The 23,553-nt window shown below is 47.1% G+C and overlaps 1 protein-coding gene across 1 annotated transcript in view; it reads right to left on the reverse strand.

Annotated features, from left to right (window-relative positions):
• Nucleotides 1-14,659, reverse strand: part of KY (kyphoscoliosis peptidase) — a 67,336-nt gene extending 52,677 nt beyond the window's left edge. Inside the window, exons 1-3 of the mRNA XM_007937093.1 lie at nucleotides 14,524-14,659; nucleotides 10,214-10,276; nucleotides 6,202-6,264 (exon numbers count right to left, since the gene is read on the reverse strand). Of these exons, the coding sequence (XP_007935284.1) occupies nucleotides 6,202-6,264; nucleotides 10,214-10,276; nucleotides 14,524-14,659 (262 nt within the window). The remainder of the gene's footprint in view (nucleotides 1-6,201; nucleotides 6,265-10,213; nucleotides 10,277-14,523) is intronic.
• Nucleotides 14,660-23,553: the final 8,894 nt, after the last annotated feature.

Here is a 23,553-nt window from a genome sequence, read left to right on the forward strand (position 1 = left end):
CTAGGGTCAAATTTAGGGGCCCTAATATAAGGCATAAATAGACTATCAAGCATAACTCAAAATGCACAAACAGTAGAAGAGAAACCAGATGATCGGGACCTTCTAAAAATTAAATGTTTATGTGCTTCCAAAGACTTCTCCAAGGGAGTCAAAAGAGAACCTACAGATTGGGAAAAATATTTGGCAATGACATACCTGACAAGGGACTTAGCTCTAAAATTTATAGAAAACTCCAACTCCTCAATAACAAAAAGACAAATAATCCAATTAAAAATGGGCACAAGACATGAATAGACACTTCACCAAGGAGGATATTCAGGCAGTCAACAAACAAATGAAGAAATGCTCACAATCATCAGCTATTAGAGAGATGCAAATCAAAACAACAATGAGATACCATCTTGCTTCAGCACTAGTAGCAAAGTTTAACAAGACAGAAAATAACAAATGCTGGTGAGGATGTGGAGAGATTGGGACTCTCATACACCGCTGGTGGGACCGAAAAATGGTACAACCACTGTAGAAAGCAGTATGGAGATTCCTTAAAAAGTTGGAATTAGAAATACCATTTGACCCAGCTATTCTATCACTAGGTATATACCCTAAAGAAGTGAGAGCCATGACAAGAACAGACATATGCATGCCCATGTTAATTGCAGCACTACTTACAATAGCCAAAAGAAGGAAAGAACCTAGGTGTCCATCAACTGAGGAATGGATATGGTACATACACACAATGTAATACTACACAACCCTAAAGAATAACCTAGAATCTGCAAAGCACTGCATAACGTGGATGAACTTGGAGGACATTATGCTGAGTGAAATAAGTCAATCACAAAAGGACAAATATTGTATTAGTCCATTATTGTAAAAGCCAAGGAAAGGTTTATCTATGGAAGGAAATTTTCTTTGTTGGTTACTAGGAGTGGGAGGGGAGTGGAGGTAACACTGTTAGATAGGTAGAGATAAGTATTGATTTGGGTGAAGAGAAGGGCAATGTACCAAATGTGAGTGATCAACATGGTGGCATTGAGGAAGAGGAAGACAGAGAGAGGTACATGAGAGGTACAGACAACAAAGATGAACCCTTTTGCACATACAGTACTGCATTGAAAGTGAAGGCAAACATGGGTATATGGGTGGATAGATGTGTGGACAGGTTGAACTATTAGGTATGTCTATGAAGTGGGGAGTGTACCCAAGACCATAAGCATATTCTATGATCTGAATTCCCAGGTGTACAGTACAGCTGACAAGGGACAAGGTTGTAGTCACTTCTTGGTCACAGCCAGCTACCCAGAGGGACTGGGTGGTTGAACCTGTGGGATCGGGACCATAGTCACAGGGGACATCAAGCTCAATTGGCATAACATACTACACAAAACATTGTTCCACCTCCTACTTTGGTGAGTAGCAACTGGGATCTTAGAAGCTTGCAAGCAGCCATCTAGATGCAACGATGGGTCTCTCCTTGCCCAGAGCAAAGAAGAATGAAGAAAACCAAATATTCATGAAAATAATTAGTCCTAGGAGCTCTGGTAGCATAGTGCCTAAGGCACTTGACTGCTAACCAGAAGGCTGGCAGTTCAAACCCACCAGCCACTCCTCAGAAGGAAGGTTGGGCAATCCTACTTCCGTAGTGATACTGCCTCGGAAACCCAAGGAGGGGTCGCTATGAGCCAGGGCCAACTCGATGGCAAATAACAACAACAACAAGCAACTGGTACACCATGCGATCCTCAGCCTATATGACTATGAGACCAGAAGAACTAGATAGTGCCCAGCGACCACTGTCAACCACTTGGAGAGGAATCTATGTAGGAGATCCTGCATAGAGAGGGAGAACAATGTGGAACAAAACTCTAAACCATTTGGAAAAAAAAGGGGGGGACCAGGTTTGCTGGTCTGATACAGCCTGGTGGAACCACTGAGACTATGGCCCCTAGCTGCCCTTCAGGTCTGGAATTGAACCCACAACTATGGCTTTCAGCCAAATAAAAGACAGTCATATGAGTTGAGCACTTACCTGAGGTAGATACACTCTTTGGAGAGAACAATCATGGGAGAAAGAAGGGCTGTTTATGCACAGGGAGATAGCTCAAGAGGCAGGAGTGTATGCAGGGATGGACACAGGGAAGAGGTAACTATGAGGAGGAAGTGGGAGGGGAGCTGTTGCATTGTGGTAAATTGTACTCCATGTCATGAGACAAAGTGTATGTAAACTGCTGTATGGAAAGTGAATTTGTTCTGCAAATTTTCACCAAAATAACAATTAAAAAAAAAGTTAATGGTAATGGTTGTACAACATAGTGAATATAATTAAATATAACTTTTAAAAAAATAGCTTTTGAAAAGTTCATCAATATAATCATACTGATTTAACAACCAATCAACAAATATTCCAACGATCCAACTTTAGGGCAGTGAATTGGTTTTGGTTTTGAAATTCATTCTCAAGGATCCTGGGGGCACAATGGTTAAGCACTTAGCTGATAACTGGGACAACAGCAGTTTAACCCCACCCAGCATGTCTGAGAACCTCATACATGAAGATCATACATTAAGAACATCATACATGAAGAAAGCAAAATGTCATTAAAAAAAAAAAAACAGGAAAGGGAGAAAAGACCAAATGGATGCCAGAAGAAACTCTAAAACATGCCCTAAAACAAATGGAAGAAATGATGAAATAAAAGAGCTGAACAGAAGATTGCAAAGGATGGGTTGAGAAGATAAAGTAAAATATTGTAATGACATGTGCAAAGAACTGAAGTCAGAAAAGCAAAAGGGAAGAGCATGCTTGGCATTTCTCAAGCTGAAAAAAGTGAAAAAAATTCAAGCCTTGAGTTGTAATACTGAAGGATTCTATGGGCAAAATACTGAATGAAGAAGAAAGCATTGAAAGAAGATGGAAGGGATGCACAGAGTCACTGTACCAAAAAGAGTTTGTCAACATTCAACCATTTCAGGAGGTAGCATATAATCAAGAACTGATGGTATTGAAGGAAAAATTGCAAGCTACATTGAAGGAATTAGCAAGAAACAAGGCTCCAGGAATTGACCGAATACCCACTAAGATGTATCAACAAACGATGCAGCACTGAAGGTGCCAGGACATTTGGAAGGCAGCTACCTGGGCAAATGACTGGAAGAGATCCATATCTGTGCCCATTTTAAAGAAAGGTGATTCAACAGAATGCAGAAATAATCTAACCATATCATTCATATCACATGCAAGTAAAATTTTGCTGAAGATAATTAGAAAACTTTTGGAGCTGTATATTGACAAGGAATCACAAGAAATTCAAGAATTCAGGGATTCAGAAGAGGATGTGGAATGAAGGACATCATTACTGATGTCAGATGGATCTTTACTGAGAGCAAAGAATATCAGAAAGATGTCTACCTGTGTTTTATTGACTATGCAAAGGTATTTGACTGTATGGATCATAACAAATTATGGATACCATGGCAAAGAATGGGAATTCCAGAACACTTAATTGTTCTCATGAGGAACCTGTACATAGACCAAGAGGCAGTTGTTGGAACAGAACAAGGGGATACTGCATGGTTTAAAATCAAGAAAGGTGTGCACAGAATATCTTTCTACCATACTTATTCAATCTGTATGCTGAGCTAATAATCTGAGAAGCTGGACTATATGAAGAAGCACACAGCATCAAAATTGGAGGAAGATTCATTAACAACTTGAAATATGCAGATGACACAACTTTGCTTGCTGAAAGTGAAGAAAGATGACTTGAAGCCCTTACTGAGGAAGATCAAAGACTATAGCCAGTAGTACACATTACATCTACACATAAAGAAAACAAAAATCCTCACAACTGGACCAATAAGCAACATCACAATAAATGGAGGTAAGATTGAAGTTGTTAGGGATTTCATTTTATTTGGATCCACAATCAATACTCATAGAAGTAGCAGTCAAGAAGTCAGATGATAGATGGCACTGGGCAAATCTGCTGCAAAAGATTCTTCAATGTGTAAAAGAGCAAAAATGTCATTTGAAGACAAAGGTGCACCTGACCCAAGCCATAATGTTTTCAATAGCCTCATATGGATGTGAAACCTATACAGTGAATAAGGAAGATCAAAAAAGAATTGATGCATTTGAATTGTGGTGTTGGCAAAGAATATAAAAAATACCATGGACTGCCAGAAGATTGAACAAATCTGTCTTGTAAGAGGTACAGCCAGAATGTTCCTTAGAAGCAAGAATGGCCAGACTTCATTTCACATACTTTGCTCATGTTGTCATGAGGGATCAGTCCCTGGAGAAGGATATTATGCTTGGTAATGTAGAGTGCCAACAAAAAAGAGAAAGACCCTCAATGAGATGGATTGACGCAGTGGCTGCAACGATGAGCTCAAGCATAGCAACAATTGTGTGGATGGTATAGGACCTGACAGTGTTTCCTTCTGTTATACATGGGGTCACTGTGAGTTGGAACTGACTCAATGGCACCTAACAACAGCAACTCTGAGGGCAAAGAGACCCGTTGATCTGCTGCAGTGTTGGATACCCTATGGGGCAGTTCTACTCTGTCCTATATGGTCACTGTGAGTTGAAATCAACTTGATGGTATACAACAATAATTCACTGTCATCACAGTGAGATGTCTCATATTTCTGTGGATAGCCATGTTCACAGGAGGCCCATTTTAGAAGCAGTAAGGCTTGGGACTTGTCCTTGTGGGGTTCAGGGAGGGTGGCAGGTGTCAGTGGGCCAACCATGCCACTCTCAGCTACCCTGGGGCCTGCCTTGGAGCTGTATTCCCAGGAATTCTGGCCTAAAGAGTACTGAACCAGCCTGCAAAAAGAGCCACTCCCTCTTGTTGGTGAACCCTTGTTTACAGCCCTTTCCTGTACCACCTGCCATTGCCTATCTAGGGGTTGCTAAATTAGCCCAGATGTCAGAAAGCAGTTCCCAGAGAGGTTTGGAATCCTCTAGGATCTCTAGAACTCTTATTTCAGGGAGTCTCACACCCCCTTGATGAAATTATAAATAACTTTCTTATAGGTTAGTACATGAATGCTGAGTTTGTGCAAGTTCTTAGATTTCAGGCCCCTAGTCTAAGGCAAGGAGCTCTGGTGGTGTAGTGGTTAAGGCACTTAGCTGCTAACCAAAACATCAGTGGTTCGAACCTACCATCTACTCCGTGAAAGAAAGATGAGGGAGTCTACTTCTATAAAGATTTACTGCATTGGAAACCCAGTGGGGGTCACTGTGAGTTAGAATTGACTCAATGGCAGTGAGTTTGTTTTTTTGGTTTGAAGTCTTTAAGGCAGAGCAGGAAATCAAGGTGGTGGTGCAGGTGGAGGTCTCTAATGTGCCTCCCCTCCAGCCATGGCTGTAGAGTCCTCTTGATTCAACTTTGTCAGGCTCTCAGATTAGGCCAACTGTTTTCAAGCACAGTCAGAGTGGTGATAACTTTGCCTGCCTTCCCCAAGCCCCACAGCATCACTACTGCAGTAGTGCCACAGCCCATCTGGCAAAGTGAGGATTCCCAAGGGAAGCCCCTCACCTCCATGGCAGTGGGTGGATGCCTGGGAAGGCTGGGCCTCAGAGAAGCAGCCAAGGAACAACTCAGGATGAAAGGAGGCAGGGGCACCATGTCCCAGCAGGGGAAGTTGGTTCCCAAGGGGCTGTGCAAGTGCAGCTGTGTGAAGGTTAACAGCGGAGGCCATGTGGGCATCAGACTGTCCTGGCTCTGATTCTTGCTGACTGTGTGATCTTGGACAAATGAAAACCTTTTGGAGCCTCAGTTTTCTCCGCTGTAAAATGAGTATAGTATCAATCACATGGGATTGTTGTGAAGCTTAATTAAATGAGAATACTGCATGGAAATGGCTTGGCACGGTGCCTGGCACATGGCTAGTACTCAATAACGTTAGCTATAGTGATGACAACAATGGTGAGGATGATGACAGCAGGGGGTTCTGTGGCTCAGGGACTTTATTTATTGATTCCACGGTGAGGGGCAAACTCTGAGACCACGCAGCCTCTCACTGTATTTCCCCTGAGGGGAAACGGGCATTCACTCCAGCGTATATAGGGGCATAGAGAACCCTGCTCCCACAGTCTGAGCTCTGCCCTCAGGCTGCCTCTCTCAGGGGTAGCAGATCCCAAAATGCTGCTGCTGGAGGAGATGTCGCTGGCGGCAGCAAATCCCTTACCTTGGTTGTCATAGGAAGTGATGACCTGGGTCTGCTGAGGGTGCTGCTTCTCTGCCAGATGTCCTATTTAAGGAAGACAGAGAGGCCTGCAGTGATCACTGGGAACACAGTGGAATTTTCCCTGGGCAGGAGCAGGAAACTGTGCATCTGCTAGACAGACAGGCTGTGCACACCCACAGGCCTGGTCTCAACACATATACCCATGTGCACACCTGCACTGTGCTCACACGCATGAATGTGGAGGCCATGATAGGAGCCTGGGGGCACACCTTCCTCTTGACTCCCAGCAAGAGCATAGGTTGGGTTTCTCCCAGAGCAAGCTGGATGCCTGAGAAATCCCTGACTCTGGTGACCTCAGGCACAGTTTCCAAAACACTCTTCCACACAGGGATCTTTCACTGATCTTCACACTCTTTCTGTGGAGCAGGCTGGGGGTATGTGTTTCCTATCCCTATTTTAACAGAAGAGGAGCCTGGTTATTTGTTGTTGTTGTTAAAAGCCCATAAGCCAGGGAAGGTCAGACCTGGGACTTGAGTCCCAGGCCCCCTGACATATTTCAGCTTAGGAGTTGGGGCAACTTGCAGTTTGGTTCAGTTTCACAAATAGGTGCAAGATGTCCATTCTGTGCAAGCTCTCTCCATACACTGGGACACAGAGCTGTCAGCAAAGTCCATGGGGTCAGACTGCAGTACAGATGTGCCTGGTGCTGCCATGAGCCATAGTGGGGAGCCCATAGACTTACCTGCCCTTCCTATGAGAAGCACAGCCTTTCCTACTTTCTTCTTTTACAGCTGTTACCAGGGCCTACTCTTACTGAGGCTGCCCTTGAATCTCTGCCTTAGAGGGGCTGGGGAGGGACCAGGAAGGGCCAGGAGTGTGGTAGCAGGAGGCTCCCCCAACACTACCACCCTGGCCTGTCTTCTCCCTGTGGCCTCCTGCTGATCTATTGGAAGGCTGTAGCGTTTGGCCCAGACACAAGCATTCCTTGGAGGTCTCAGCATGAATAGGTTTCCATTCAAATGTCTCCCTTTGTACACCTAACTGGATCTGCCACTCAATGCTTCCCATGCCCGGGCCTAAGCATAAGCCAATAAGGGTGGAAGGTGGGGCACTGAGCCGGACTAGATTTGGGATCCCCCTGGCAGGGTCTTACTCCCTGGAGGAGCCTGGCTGCTTCAGCTTTCCCCAGTGAGCAGGTCTAGCCAGGCCCCTGAGCCCCCAGACCATGGCTGGTTGGCCAAAGGCCAGGTCCACTGTGTGTGCCAACCTATGGTGATTTGGTCCTGGGCCACAGCCCCAGGTCAGACTCAGGCGAGGACAGGGAAGCTGCCTCCTGTGGGCACAGCTGGCTGTATCTTCCCTTGGAAACAGGATCTGAGAAGGGAATCCTCAAGGAAGGTGATTGGCTGGCACAGCTACCGCAGGGTATTTATAGTCAGGGCTGCACAATTGGTTTCCCTGTAGCTGTGGGACAGCAGTCCCTTGCTGCTAGGCAGAGTTCGGCCAGGACCCAAGGAAAGCAGCCAATCACAATCGGGGAAGCCCGTTGCTGGGCAAGCTGTTGAGGGTGGTGGAGCCCAAACACCTGCTGTTGAGAAAAGTTTGGACCGTTCCAGGCTCCCCTGCCCGTCCAGCCCCTGCTAACATCCCAGCCCAAGGAGTGTACAGGGCGGCAAGAGGAGAAAATGTGCCCTTTGGGATCAACCGCATGCTCCAGCCACGTTTGTGCACACTGCACCACATATACTTTTAGTGGCGTCCTTGTCAGATGAAGTCATCAGTGACCAGAGCTGGGCGGCCCTTTGGTGACCAGGGCTGGGTGCCTTTGGCACCAGCAAGGCAGGTCCAAGAAGAAAAGGTCAGCTTCAATACCTGCACCCAGAATCTTGCCATCAGAAAACACTGAAAGAAGCTGTTTCAATTTCTGCATGCATTCAAGTGTGCCATTTAAAAAATAAATGGACATTTACTTTAACTTGCATAGATGGGTGAAATGATGGAACCGTCTTCTTTTCCAGGCTTGGGGCCTCTGTACAGCCTTTCTCCAGCCCTGCATTTTCCCCAAAACTCTCAGTTCTTAGGGTGGTTTTGCAAGAACTACTTTAATCATCCTCTTTGTCAGATGACACATCTACTAAGTCCCACTTCACATTTTTTAAAAGAGTCTTGTAATAGTCTTGTCATTATTACTGTGTCACTTTGTGTTTTGTTGTATTTTTTTTTCCTAACCTTTCCCCAAACCCAGGAACCCTGAAGGTAAGAAAAACAGGATGAATTCAGTATATGTCAGTCTCTTCTGAGGTAATCACAAGTCCAAGAAGCCATAAGACTACTCTGAGACAACTCTGGCAAGGTAGGGGAGAGCTGTGACAAGTGGGGGTGCCGTTCTCTTGCACCCATCTGTGGCTCACTCACCCACTTGTCCATGCACACACTGGCCTGGCATGGATGCTCTGCATGGGCTGCTATGTATTTCAGTGACTGACAGATCTCTGGAGATCTGATTCTTACTATAATTCTCAGATACCCATAGCACAGTTTCTCTAAATTTGGTGTCTGCTTCAGTAAAGCCAAAGTTGGCAAGTGTCCCATTCAACGTACTCTGGTTGTAAGGCTAAGGAAGCCATTGCATCCATACATGCCCATCAGCCATGCCACAGAGGATAGTTCCCCAGTAGGGGTGTGTATCTTGAGGATGACTCCTGCCTGTGCATAGGAAAGGGAACATAGGCAAGCTATTCCCCTCCGGGCACTGAAACTCTACTGCAGTGAATAATGTTACACTTAAGTCACTCCACAAGGGCAGGGGCTCCTGACTGTCTTGTGCATTGTTTTGTTCCCAACAATTACAACTGTACCTGGCACAGAGTAAGTACTAGAGATATTTGTTGAGGGAATGAATGGATTTACTTTGGAAACATCATACTGCCCTTTCATTACTGTTAGAAGGATAGCTGAGCATAGCTGTTTGGTCCTGTTTAATCACTCAACAGAATATCCAACCAAGCCTCAGTTTCCCCATTTGTATAGGGTCATAGGGGTCATTCCTTCAGCCTGGCATTTGATGAACAAGTCCTCTGATCTGGGGTTCACACAGTCAGGGTCTGACAGAGCTCTCTATTGGGGCTCTAGAGTGGAGGTCTTAGAATTCTCACATGCCCACAATATAGGCTCACTGTTTGTCCCTGCAGAATAGGCTGACAAATGGTTGAAGGGCACAGAATAAGGCCATTATAGTTAGCCCATCCATTGCATTCCCTGAGATGCTGGGCCTGCAGGGTGACAAATGCCTGGCATCAGTAAGAGAAGGCTTTGGAAGCTAACTTCACTCAGACCTTACTGTATTCAGGGATCCAGACCAGCAGGGAGCCACGGATTGGCATCTCCCCAGGCCACTGTCCTGTCTATTCTGAAAAAAATTCAAAAGATGGACATTCTTCATGGCATAAACATGAACATGAACATCCCTATCCTCCATGAGAACACACTCAAACCTACCATCCCAAACGGTGCCAAGCCCTTCCCTGGCCACAAAGCCACAGACACTGGTTATGGAGGATCTTGCCTCCATAGCACAAGACAGTCAGGAGCCCCTGCCCTTGTGGAGTGATGTAAGTGTCACATCACTCACTGCAGTAGAGTTTCAGTGCCCTGGAGGGGAATAGCTTGTCTGTGTTCCCTTTCCTATGCATAGGTAGGAGTCATCCTCAAGATGACTTATCTATAGATCCCCGTAGCTCAGCACACAAATGGGTGCTCAAGGTTATGGTATCACTCCCCACCCACAGCCTCCAGGAGTCTGCAGGGTGGTATGAGGGTCTCGATGCCAGACAAAACTTTCCAGGGTCACAATGGTCCTAGAGGCCTGGCTGAGTCATGAACAGTCATGATCTGAGTGATTAGATGTCTACAGGCCAGTCTTCAAATGAATGAACAACTGAAACCCAATCCTTCCAGTCATTTTTCAATGTATTGAATTCCAGATGTTGAAAATGAAATAAAGAGAATTTACCAGGAAGGTCATTTGCTTCTATTTTCTGCCACTTCCGGATTCCGTTTCCGACACCTTGGAGTCCTGTGAAATAGCAAGGACTGGCATGAGATGCTCTGTGGCATAGCAAGAGATGTACCAGTGCAGTGTTATCTGGATTAAAGTAGGGCTGGTGGAGCTTGGTCCTCTCAGGATCTGAAAGAGGCTGCCTTATGAATGAGATGCACTTGGGGAATGAAGGTAACTCTCAAATTTAAAAAAATTATGTCAAAACAGTAGTTTTCATGGGGAGAGGTTAGTTGACAAGATCATCTGGAGAGAATTTTGTTAATGCCAGACAAAAAAAATATATATATATATATATATATTGCCATTGAGTCTATTTCAACTCATAGTGATCTTTTAGGACAGAGTAGAACTGCCCCATAGAGTTTTCAAGGCTGTACACCTTTAGGGAAGCAGACTGCCTCATCTTTCTCCTGCAGAGTGGCTGACTGGGTCAATCTGCCAGCCTTTTGGGTTAGTAGTCAAATGATTTAACCACTGTGCCACCAGAGTTCCTTTTTCTCAATACAAATGCCCATTTTCTACTCCCATATCTCTACCACATAAGTATGGAAACATTATTTTAGAAGAGATTTGTCATTCATGTTGCCTAGCTATTTCTGGATGTGGTGAATTCTCCACTTTTATAGTTTTGATGGAGATGGAGGTACAAAGACTGCCTATGCTGAAGGGAACTGAAAATGATAGCTCCCTGCTTTCCCAGCCACCCCTGCAACTGCAGCATGTGCATGTGTGGCCTGGATGCACCTGTGCCTGACTCGGCCTTGGGATCCGGTGATGCAACGGGGAAAGGAATGGAAGCTCTCTCTCTGGCGGCGGGTGGAAGTGGTGGCTGCAAAGTGGAGTTCCTGGCATGAAACCGGCATACATTCTGGCAGTGATAGCAGCTGCAATAAAATCAAGTTCCTGGCATGGAAGGAGCACATAGTACTTCTTGGTGGCAGCGGAGGTTTCCTCACCCGACAAGCTTTATGGCATTTTAAGCCACTAGTGCTGGATGCTCAGCCTCCAGCCTGACTCTCCAGCCCTTTCAACCACTCAGAGGCCCCTAACCCCTTCTTTTCTGCAGAGTCCTCCATAGCCAGTGTCTGTGGCTTACCAATCAGAATCCTCACTGACACAGTTATGGAATGGAACACACAATTTTTGAGCGTAGGGGCATAAAATCTAATACTTCAAAGCTTTTTCAGACTTGTTGCGGGCAGCTTTAGGCTACCTCCTCCACTGCCAGATGAATACATCAACCCTCCTCTCTGGGAGGAGATGAAGGCTTCCACACACATTTTTTAGAAGCACTATGCTAAGGAAAGAGTCGCTGGGTGGTACAAATAGTTAATGTGCTTGTCTGCTAACAGAAAGGTTGGAGGTTGGAGTCTACCCAGAGGCCCCTCAGAATAAAGGCCTGGTGATCTACTTCCGAAAAATCAGCTATTGAGAATTCTATGAAGTACAGTTCTACTGTGACACACAGGGGTTCGTCATGAGTTGAAGTTGATCTGACAGCATTTAGTTGGCTCTAAGGAAATGGTGTGGAAAATGCTAGAGCTCTAGAGGAGAGGAGAAAGAGCACCCCATGGCCTTATACTCCAAATCCCTGGGGACCCAGCCTATCCACACTTTCTTTGTCCTTCTGATTTCTTTCTAGCCTCAAAGCCACAGCAAAAGAGCCATCTAGTTACTTCTCCATTCAGTCCTCTGCCTTGTGGCAATAACTGTGCTTGCTTTTTTTTCTTTTTCTAAAATGGAGCTCAGGATCTCTCTTTTGCAGAGTTGAGCAAGCTGAGGACCTGCAGTGGAGAGGAGGCAGGAGGTGTCTGGAAGTGGATGTAGACGTGCTTTGGATCTTGTGCACGAACAGGAGACCTTGTAACATGTTGGTCTTGTCCAGTGTTTTCTCTCCCTCAGGCTGTGTCCTGAGGAGTGAGCTTACAAGGAGGTCAAGCCAGAATTCCCTTGGACATCACGACAGCCTAGCAGGCCATGAAAGCATGCACTCTGCCTCTTCTCTGCTCTGGTGCAGAACTGGCTGACTGTGAATAAGTGACACAAGTCTCTCCACTATCATAGATTCTGGGAGAAACCTCTGTCAGGCAAATATATGGAGAAAGGACCAGCAAACAGGGGTCTTTTCCCCTGTCAGTATAAAGGGCATTGTCTGGAGTCACGGGGGTTTTGTGCTAGACAAGAGGCAGTTCTAGCACCTGGCATTTCCTGGGCTTCTCTGTGTTCTTCTCCCACTCTTTCTAGTGTCAGAACCCTTAGGAGAGATATGCTCAGAGTGGAAGTGGGACATGGTGACTCAGGCTGATCAGGAGCTGGCCCTCAGAGGGCCCTATGGCTTTGCCACATGTGGAGGGAGCCTTTCTGGACTGCAGTGTGTGTAGTAGCAGAAGCCTCATACCTATCTAGGAATATCTGACTTTTGCTAATTTCTTAATTACAAATATCCTGGGAGGGCTGTTTCCTCTTCTCCCAGGAGCAGCTCTGGGAACTAAAGAAATAACTAACCAAAACAACTCCTGGTCCCCAAATTCCTCCAAAGACTGGAGCTCCTGTCAACATTCTCAGTCTTCCAGGCCTTCTTTTCCCTGCCTGCCATCCTAGGAGGTACCTGTGTGGCTGGCAAGGGCAAGGCCATCCATGGCTCCATTGCTTCAGTGGGACAGGTGTAAAGCAAATGTTATATATGCATTGGGGCTCGTGGAACAGAAGAGCTGGGAGCAGTGTAGCAGCAGGAATTCTCCAGTGATTGCTGGAGAGGAGGTGGGGGTGGGGTGGGGTGTAGAAGTTATTTTACTGAATGGGCTGCCAAGCATCATTCCAAAAGAATAGGCAGTCGGTCAGTCTAGTGCATGCTCACACCAGCCTCTGGGAGGGCTCTGAAGGCTTCATCATAGACCCAAGACCCCAAAACTTCTCAGGGCTTATTGAAACCTCCATTATAATTCATCTGTAATATATCTATATGATGTTAAGTCCTCTAGAGAATACGGAGGCCTGAGTCCTGTTTCTGCAATCTCTCTGTTGTCATTTTGTGGCATCAAGTCAATTCCAACTCATGGTGACCCTATGTATGACAGAGTAGAACTGCTCCACAGGGTTTTCCTGGCAGTAATCTTTATGGAATCAGATTACCAAGCCTTTTCTATTTTCCTTTTTTTAAAACATTTTATTGTACTTCAGGTGAAAGTTTACATAGCAAATGTGACATTGGTTGCAACCCCTGCAACTTGTGAGCATTCTCCCTATTTCCTCCCTGGGTCCCCCGTTTCCATTCATCCAGTTTCCTTGTCCCTCCTCATCTTCTCATCTTTGGTTCTGGGTAAATGTTGCCCTGTTTCACCAAGCCTTTTCTTCTATAATGTCCCTGGGTGGGTTTGAACTATCAACCTTTTGGTTGCCATAATCGCTTTACACTCCTAATACCCAAGTTCCTTGCCATTGAGTGGATCCTGACTCAGAGTCCTTATAGGACTGAGTAGAACTGGCCCACAGGGTTTCCAAGACCGTAATCTTTAGGCGGGCACATCAGCAGGTCTTTTCTCCTGCAAAGCCAATGGTGGGTTTGAACCGCCAACCTTTTGGTTAAGCAGCTGAGCACTTAACCACTGAGCCACTAAGGCACCTTCAAATCACTCTATAGTCACTTCATTTCACTAGTCTACCTTTCCCCGGAAAGTCTGTAAGACAAGTAAAACTAATGGATAAGCTAAAATGGGAAGGACAAATTTCAACCCTCACACAACTCAAGTTCCTCTTATCCCTTTGACGCTTTGTACCTGTATAAGGCTGGGAGAGAGGCTCAAGAGTGGGGAAACTGAGGCCATGAATTCATTGTGTGAGGTCACAAGGGAGCTCAAAGTCCAGCTTCTCCTCCAGCACCCGGCCCCACACAGCTTTCCCTAGCTCCCTAGTGCCCTTCGGTGTGCCCTATAGGGAAGCCGGCTTTGCCACCAGGAGTCAGGCCTGAGGCGCTGCTCCCTTCCTCCAAGGCATCCTCAGACCCTGATCGCACCCTTTTGAAAGTGGCTGAGGTGAAACAGGCTGAGGGTTGGGAAAGACGGCAAGAATGAAAGCACCCTCAGGCCTGCTCGGAGAGTCAATTTGGGACAACCACAGGCTGCGGGTTGCCACCGGACGCCAGGAGCGCGGCGCGGGGGCGCAGGCAGCGGTGCTGAGAGGGTCGGTGTGAGGCGCCCCCCGGCGGGCAGCCCCTGGGGCGAGGAGGACGAGGTGTCTGGGAGCCCGCGTCCGGCGCGCGTTACCTCCTCGGCGCTGCAGCAGCGCGCCCGGGTCCGCCTGCCGATCCGAGTGCGTGCCCTGCGCGGCGCGCAGCTTCTCCGAGTGCACGATCAGCAGCATGTCGATGGACACAGCATTGCTGTCCTTCTTCAGCTCCATGGTGCCACCTCTCTCCCGGCTGGCGCGCCGCGGCCGCTCGCGAGGCTGCTTGCGCTGCAAATGGCCCCTTGCGTGCTGCTCCCCGGCGCGGGAGAGGGCGAGGGCGCGGGAGAGGGCGCTCCCCCGCTGCCGGGCCGCTGGGCGCAGCGTTTCGCTGACTCTGCCAAACGCGTTATTAGGGCCCTCCCGGGAGGGCGCTACCCTAACGAAGTGGTTATAAGTCACCTTTGAAAGGAAATCCCCGGGCCGAGCCCTGACCTGCACCAGAGGCGGCAGCCGACAGAGGCGGCGGGTTCCAGAGCCTCCCTCTGCACGCCCCCAGCCTCCGCCGGTGAGCGGGAAGCTCTTGTCTTGGGCTCGTCGCTTGCGCTGCCTGTTTCCGGACAAGGCCCAAAAAAGAGTCTGTCAGAGAAGCCACGGGCAAATGTAAAATCTCACAGTGCTTTCAACACTGAGAGACCTTTCAGAAAAAAGAAACACAGCAAAGGGGCTCCAGATTGAATTGCAAGATGTAGAAAAGTTGACCAAGTTTTGGCCTTGGCCCCACTCTTTACCCATTACCCAGGTGGGTTGTGGAGGGTGACTGCTCCCTCTATAGTAGGAAGCTGGATAGGGGTATTGGGATTAGGAACTCGCCCCAATTATACAACGTGCTCACTGAGCATTAAGCTAAAGTTCCCGCTCACCTGAAGTGAAAGTCTTAAAATCTCTGTTCCTTCTAGAATTTAGCTCCTGCTCTGAGGGGTGGAGGGGGATGGGGGCAGAGGAGAAGGCTGGGGCACTGGGAGCATGCCTGCCTCCTCCGCTGTCAGGGAGCTGGACCTGGGAGACTGTTCTATTTTTACCCAGGTCTGGCCAGCAGCAGCATTGTGTTTGGCTGCAGGTCTTAGGACTGTGTACACTGTCATCTGCCTGGTGGCCCATGGGCTGGGTGGCAGTTAGCTAACTTGAGTCTCCATGACTAATAAATGACACCCATGTGGAAGCCTCTGTTGTCAGGACTTCTCTCCACTTTGGAATGTACTGACTCTCACTTGTAGCATGATCCCTGGGAGCTGCCATCTTCCCTTTGGAGGGAGCATGCATCACACAGGCCTGGGTTCTAATCCCAGCTCACCTGCTTACTGGCTGTGAGACCTTGGACAAGTCATTTTCCCTTCATTTTTTTTGCCTGTATAATAGACATGATAAAAAATTTTCAGACATTTGTTGTGAGAATTACATGCAGTAAGGTGCCTGGTACCTAGTAAAACAACAACAACAACAACAACAAAACTCACTCCTCTCAAGTCGCATCTGACTCACAGCAACCCCTCCTTGGGTTTCCAAGGCGATATCACTACAGAAGTAGATAGCCCAACCTTCCTTCTGAGGAGTGGCTGGTGGGTTTGAACTGTCAGCCTTCTGGTTAGCAGTCAAATGGTCTACAAATAGTAGCTGTTGGTCTTACTTCATTTTGAGAGTGAGGAAATGGATAGGTTATGTGACAAGCAAGTCAGTGATGGAGTGTGTGTGTGTGTGGGGGGGTCACAGCTGTGCCCTCAGAATCTGAAAGTCTTTCCTCTTTGCCTGGGTCTCACAGTTTGGTCTCCATGTAAAGGCTGCCACATCACTGCATCAACCCCTCACTCACTAGGCATCCTATGAAAGGAGAAGTCACTTGCTTCCTAAGTTGGAGTCCTTCAGGAGCTGATCCCATGGAGGGCCAAAGGTGGGTGACTCCCAAGGCCTACTAAAGTAAGTTTTGTCTTGCTTTGTCTGCATGTGTGTGTGAGCGCACATGTGTGCACATGCACAGCTGGGATTCTCTGAAGCTCCTGGGGTCTCATAGTTTGCTTGAGTAGCCCCCTGGTGGCAGGGCCCCCCCCACCTCACCTGGGACAGATTTCAAGGGCCAGTTGTTTGAGGCACAACCACCAGCAGAAGTTCCTGTGCAACACTCTGCCTTGCTGGATGGGGCTGAGTGGGGAGGGTGGGGATGCTGAAAGCTCCTTGCCTGACTTTTGTTTCCTTCTTGCCCCATCCTCCACCCTCACTCCTTTGTGGGGCGTGTTACTCTGAGGGACTTGGTCCACCCTCCCAGAGCTGCCTCTTTGTTGTTAGATGCCATTGAGTTGTTTCTGACTCATAGCAACCCCATGCACAGCAGAACAAAACACTGCCCGATCCCGCGCCAGCCCCACAATCCCTGCTATACTTGAGCCCATCATCGCAGCCACTGTGTCAGTCCATCTCGTTGAAGGCCTCCCCCTCTTTTGTCGACCCTCCACACTACCAAGCATGACATCCTTCTCCAGGGAATGGTCCCTTCTGACAACATGACCAAAATAGGTGAGACGAAGTCTGGCCATTCTTGCTTCCAAGGAGCATTTCAGGTGCACTTCCTTCAGGACAGATCTGTTAGTTCTTTTAGCAGTCCACGGTACTTTCAGCATTCTTCGCCAGCACCGCAACTCAAAAGCATCAACTCTTCTTTGGTCTTCCTTATTCATTGTCCAGCTCTCACATGCATACGAGGTGATTGGAAATATCATGGCTTGTGTCATGCGCACCTTAGTCCCCAAGGAGACATCCTTGCTCCTCAGCACTCGAAACAGTTCCTTCGCGGTTGACCTTCCCAATGCTACATGTCTAATGTCCTGACTGCTGCTTCCATTGGCATGGATTGTAGAACCAAGCAACGTGAATTCTTTGACAACCTCAATCTTCTCTCCATTTATTGCGATGCTGCTCATTGGTCCAGTTGTGAGGATTTTTGTTTTCTTTATATTGAGATGTAATCCATACTGCAGACTGTATTCTTCAACCTTCATCAGTAAGTGCCTCAAGTCATCCTCACTTAGGAAAGTGCCACTTAGGAAAGTTGCCTCTTAGGAAAATGGATAACTTGGGGTGGGAAGTTAGGGGAACTAAGCACATGAACACTTGTGGAGGTCAGCAGTCAGCTAGTGGAGAAGAGTGGGCAAGGAAGAGAGTGGCCAGACACAGGTCCAGGATGATGGTCAGGGGACCTCCTGCCTCTCAAATATGTCCGAAAGCAGATCCTTTGAAATAGTTATTTCTCAGTCTCAGCATTACTGGCAATTTGGGCCATATAATTCTTTGTTAACAAGTCCTGGTGTCACAATGGCTAAACACTCAGCTATTAACCTAAGAGTTGGCAGTCTGAACCTACCCAGTGGCTCCATGGGAGAAAAGACCTGGCCATCTGCTCTGGTAAAGGTTACAATCAAAAAACCCTATGGGATAGATCTATTCTGTCACACAGGGTCACTGAGAGCCAGAATTGACACGATAGCACCCAGCAATGATAGCAGCATCAGCAGCAGTTCTTTGTTGTGGGGACTGTACAGTTCACCATAGGGTGTTTAGCAGCATCCCTGGGATCGACCTGCCAGATCTCAGTAGCATCCACTTCCTAGTCATAACTCTTTTACTCTCTTGGGATCCTGAGAGACAAGTTTCTCTCTTTTCTATAGAGACATAGTAGGCAAGCCAATAGAAGAAAGGCATTTAGCAGGGATGTACAGATGTGACATGCTCTCTTCCATTGTTGCAAGAGGGAAGGGGCCCACAGAGAGTGGGATAACTAGGGGAAGGGTAATAGACAGAGCCCCAGTCTTCTAATTCCCCCAGCTTTCCCTGAGATGGGTGAATTGTTACATGGCATACCAGATATAGAGGAGTTCCCCAGAAACCTTTTTGACAGCTGGTGGAAGCTTTTCAATATCTCTTAACTATCTTAACTTGGCTCACTCCCACTTCTGGGATTTTGTTATTGCTGTTCCCTCTTCCTGGAAAACCTCTTTGGACCTCCCTAGCAAATGCAATCTAGCCATCCTTCAAAGCACAGTACCGACTCTCACCTTCACACTGAAGCCTTCCTGGCCTCCCCAGTCCTTGGAACTCTTGGGGGTTGCCAAGTACCTGTGGGGTCTCTCTTTTAAACTATCCCAAGAGTTAATAGGATGTGGATGGTCATCCCGGCTCTGGCTTCACACCCACCAAATTTAGAAAATAAGTCAGTCTCCACCCTTTGGAGCAGCTATGCGAGACAGAAGTATATTTCCAGACACTGCCTCCTAGCAGAGTGACCTTTGGCAAGATACTTAACCTCTCCGAGCCTCAGTTTTCCCATGTATCAAGTGGTTGTGGATAATGTAGGGATTAACTGAGATGAAGTACTTAGTGATGGCTTAGTTATAACAACAAAACAACTCACTGCCATCAAGTCGATTCTGACTCATAGTGACCCCCACTGGGTTTCTGAGGTGGTAAATCTTTACAGAAGTAGATTGCTCCATCTCCTTTCTGCAGAGCAACTCGTGGGTATGAACTGCCAACCTTCCAATTAGCCGTTAAATACCTTAGCATTATACCACCAGAGTTCCTTAGTTATAGCTATAGCCAATTCCTGTATTTTAGTCAGACTCTTGTCTGAGTCCTGCTCTGAGGAGGGTCTCATGAGTGTATCAGTGTTGGGTAGAGGTGGGTAGAAGAAACTGGAGGCATCCCCAAACCCTTGTGGAGTAGGAAGTTAACTTCCTTCCCTATGTCTCTGCTCTGTCCTCACAGAGGAGCCCAATGAGTAATGGAATCCATTTCTTGAAAAACTGGCATCAGATTTGTGCACTCTCAGCCCCTTCAGAGGAGCTGTGGCTCAACACAGCTCTCCTTCCCTCCCATTCTCACCCCTCTGCTGAACACTGAATGCTGTGCATGCATTTTTCCATTCAACAGAATGTTCACTCTTGTTAGCTCCATTTTATAGATGAGAAAACTGAGGTTCAGATAGCCAAAGTGGCCATATTTAGGGTCCCACAGTATCTCACAAATAGTGTCTAATCCTTGACACCTTACTCTGTGTGACCCTAAAACTCATTACTGAACCCCCTAACATGACTGTCCCATGTCTGCAAGCTGAGGCTGCTTAGGGTCAAAACCAGTGGGAAGAGTAGCTTTTAGCTTGCAGGGGAGAAACACTCAGCAGTCATACTAAACACACCTTAAGACAAGGCTCTGAAACCTATCTTGAGACTCTTAGAAAAATTCCCTGAACTCAAGCCCTGATTTGGGCGTTTGGGGACAGATTTTTAGGCTCTGTGGCATCAGTGATGGAAGAACTGGTGGCAGTGGCAGGAGACAAAAGTTGGTGGCTGGGAGCATTAAGTAGCCTTCGGGAACAATGAGGCAGCCCTTCCAAGGATAGAAAAGGAGTCAGAGTTCTGCCATTTTCACAGATATTACAAGGAATTCTGTGAAGCTGAAGGTGAGAGACAAGATGGTATGTTTTAGGAAGCAAGAGCAAAGGTAGTCTGGTCATCATTGTGGTGCTGGGAGGAGGGCCCTGTGGAGAGCCAAGGGCAGCCAGGACCATTCTCAAGTGAGAATCTGTGTGGGTGGGTCTTCTGCTGCCCATCTGAACAGTGTTGCAGATCATGGGCAGCCAGGATGGAAGAGCAGAGGGTATTCACAAGGGTGAAGGAGCAGGTCTGATGGTTACCATGGGCATGAACAAAATCACTGCTGCTAGAGACTGGCCCTCTGGAGAAGGTGCAAAGTAAGGGGGCAGTGTGATGCCATGAAAAGATAATCAAATACCAAACACATATGCTACATAAGAAAAGGGGCATCTGGGAATGTTGGGTGGAGTTTCTAAATAAGGTGGGAAGTTAGGCTTAGAGAGAAAGGACAGTAAGTGCCAGGTGCTGAACAGAGCAGGCAAGTGAGGTACACAGCACCTCCTCTGGAGCTGAAGGAAAACACCCCAGCTCAGTCTTTGGACTCAGGTGATGCACTGTACCTGGGCTGGGTCATAGGATTTCATAGGGATTCAGTGAAACAACTTTGTCAAATTCTCCCCTTCCCTAACTGGTGAGGTGCCAATTCTATGAATTGCAGATTCTGATGGGAACTGCTTACCATTTGTGCCTGATTACCAAGTATCAGGAGATTCCAGGTTTCATTAAGTGTGTACCTGGCTTGCTGGGAGGTAAATTTTGTCAGATGATATGATAGTTGGAGGTGTGTGTCAACTTGGCTGGACCACAATTCTGTGTGGTTTAAGCAATTGTGATGTGGGTTATTCCCATGATGGGATCAGATGTATATGGTTTGAGCAGCCAATCCATTGAAAGGGAGTTTCCCTAGGGGTATGGTCTGCTTCTAGTATATTTATGGACATCCTGGGAAAAGAGACACTTTTCTGTGGATCAGGATTCTGTTGTGCTGCCTACAACTGTCTGTGAGTGAACAATCCACCATCAGGCCTGGAGATCTTAGATTCATCATTCGTTGGAGTCAACAGCCAGTACACTGTCTGCCAACCTTGAGCTCCTCAGCCCCTGCAGCTGAGTGAGTCAGGAAAAGCTTCCAGTTTGATGTTTGATCCAAGAACTTGGGACATGAAAGCTTCTATAAGTGTGTGAGCCATTTTCCTAAGATAAATTTCTCTCTCTCTCTCTCTCTCTCTCTCTCTCTCTCTCTCTCTCTCTAAGCTTTACTGGTTTCGTTTCTCTAAAGAACCCAGTCTAACACAGATGACAATACTATGTGTATTAATCTGTTTTCCTGAGTTGAAGGACTGTGAACATCTGTGAAATGCTGATTTTGTTGCTTTCAGAAGGACCAGACTCAGGTTCTTGGAAAGGAGAGAGCACATTTAAAAAAAGGCCTGGTGATCTACTTCCCAAAATTAACCAAGGAAAACTCTATGAATCACAAAAGGATATACTGTCCCATACAGTGCTGGAAGATGAGTCCCCTAGTCAGAAGCACCCAAAATATACAGTGGCTATAATAATGGATTCAAAGATACCAATGATCTTGAAGATGGCACAGGGCAATATTTTGTTCTCTTGATATGGGATCATCATGAGTTGGAGCCAACTTGATGGCAACTAACAAAAAGTGAGGTATACAAGCCTGGAGGTCACCAGAGAGGACCTGTGCCATGGTTGAGAACAGGAGTTTATATCAAAGAATGACCTATACATTCTGATCCTCTCACATGTTCTCTGATGGATGCTGGCTTTACGGAGGCTTTGTCTGGTCCAGTCTGGCGTGATATCACCTGGTCTGCTAAAGACCTTGACATTAGAGGGCTTTCCCCTGTTCCTTGGGCCTGTCTGGCTTGCAGTGCCACATCTATAGAAGGTGCCTTGGGGAGGTGGGAGAACTGCACCAGTGTGTACTGTTGCTCTCTGATAGTGGGTGTTTTGGTTCTCTTCTTCTTGTTGTTGTTATTTGCCGTCAAGTTGGCCCCGACTCATAGTGACCCCTCCTTGAATTTCTGAGGCAGTATCACTACGGAAGTAGGATTGTCCATCCTTCCTTCCGAGGAGTGGCTGGTGGGTTCTCTAGTGCTGCCCTAACAGAAATACCACAATGTATGGCTTTAACAAACAGGGATTTATTCTCTTACAGTTTAGGGGGCTAGAAGTCTGAGTTTAAAGTGCCAGTTCTAGGGACAAGTGAAGGCCTCTTGTCCTTGGGCTTCAGCTCTGCCTCTTGCTCCTGGCTTATTGGAGCTGGAGTCTTAACTCAGGCAGGTGCTGGCTGCTGAGGCTGACAAACCCAAGCTCAACAAATAAAATGGCACAGCTCAAAGATTATCAAGCAACACGGCAGGCCACTAGTTCAATTCCAGGAACAGTCCCAAGATCGGCAGACAACATGGCAAGCCACTCATGGATGACTCAGCCAAATGCAGGACCCAAATGTGCCAAGAAGCTCAAGACCTTTCTTTCTTTCTTTCTTTTGTTTTTTATAGTGATTTGGGTGAAAATTTACAGAACAAATTCACTTTCCGTACAGCAGTTCACATACACTTTGTCTCATGACATTGACTATAATTTACCACAATGCAACAGCTCCCCTCCCACCTCCTCCTGATAGTTATCCCTGTGTCCATCCCTCCATGCACTTCTGCCCCCTCAGCTGTCTCCCTTTGCATAAAAAGCCCTTCTTTCTCCTAGGATTGCTCTCTCCAAGAAGTGTATCCACCTCAGGTAAATGTTCAACTCACATGCCTGTCTTTTGTTTGACTGGAAGCCACAACTGTGGGTTCAATTCCAGACCTGAAGGGCAGCTAGGGGCCATAGTCTCAGTGGTTCCATCAGGCTCTATCAGACCAGCAAAACTGCCCCCCCCCTTTTTTTTTTCCCAAATGATTTTGAGTTTTGTTCCACATTGTTCTCCCTCTCTATCCAGGATCTCCTACATAGATCCCCTTCCGAGTGGTAGACAGTGGTAGCCGGGCACCATCTAGTTCTTCTGGTCTTATAGTCGTATAGGCTGCAGATTGCATGGTGTACCAGTCACTAGGACCAATTATTTCCATGAATCTTTGGTTTTCTTCATTGTTCTTTACTCTGGACAAGGAGAGACCCATTGTTGCATCTAGATGGCTGCTTGCAAGCTTTTAAGATCCCAGTTGCTACTCACCAAAATAGGAGGTGGAACAATGTTTTGTGTAATATGTTCTGCCAATTGAGCTTGATGTCTCCTGTGACTATGGTCCCAAGCCTGTGGGTTCAACTACTCGGTCCCTCTGGGTAGCTGGCTGTGACCAAGAAGTGACCACAACCTTGTCCCTTGTCAAGACCTTTCTTAAAGTGTCTTCTTATATACTGGAATCAGACCACATCCCTAAGGCAGCTACTCAGCTCCTCACAGCAGATTCTACCACAGAGTTGATTACCAGTCTCATCATGGGGAATAACTACATCAAGCCGCCCAGCCATTCAAAACCAGGCCCAGACAAATTGACACACAGCCTTAACCACCACAGTGGGCAACTGGACTTGGGCTGATAAAGTAGCCCATCTGCAGGCCTATTCAGGAATGAGGGTGAGGAGGGCTGCGGTCTGCTGAGGCAGTGATTCTCAGCCACT

Source organism: Orycteropus afer, unplaced genomic scaffold (assembly GCF_000298275.1).
Source record: "Orycteropus afer afer isolate SDZICR_OR568_19922 unplaced genomic scaffold, OryAfe1.0 scaffold00003, whole genome shotgun sequence".
Taxonomy (NCBI): domain Eukaryota; kingdom Metazoa; phylum Chordata; class Mammalia; order Tubulidentata; family Orycteropodidae; genus Orycteropus; species Orycteropus afer.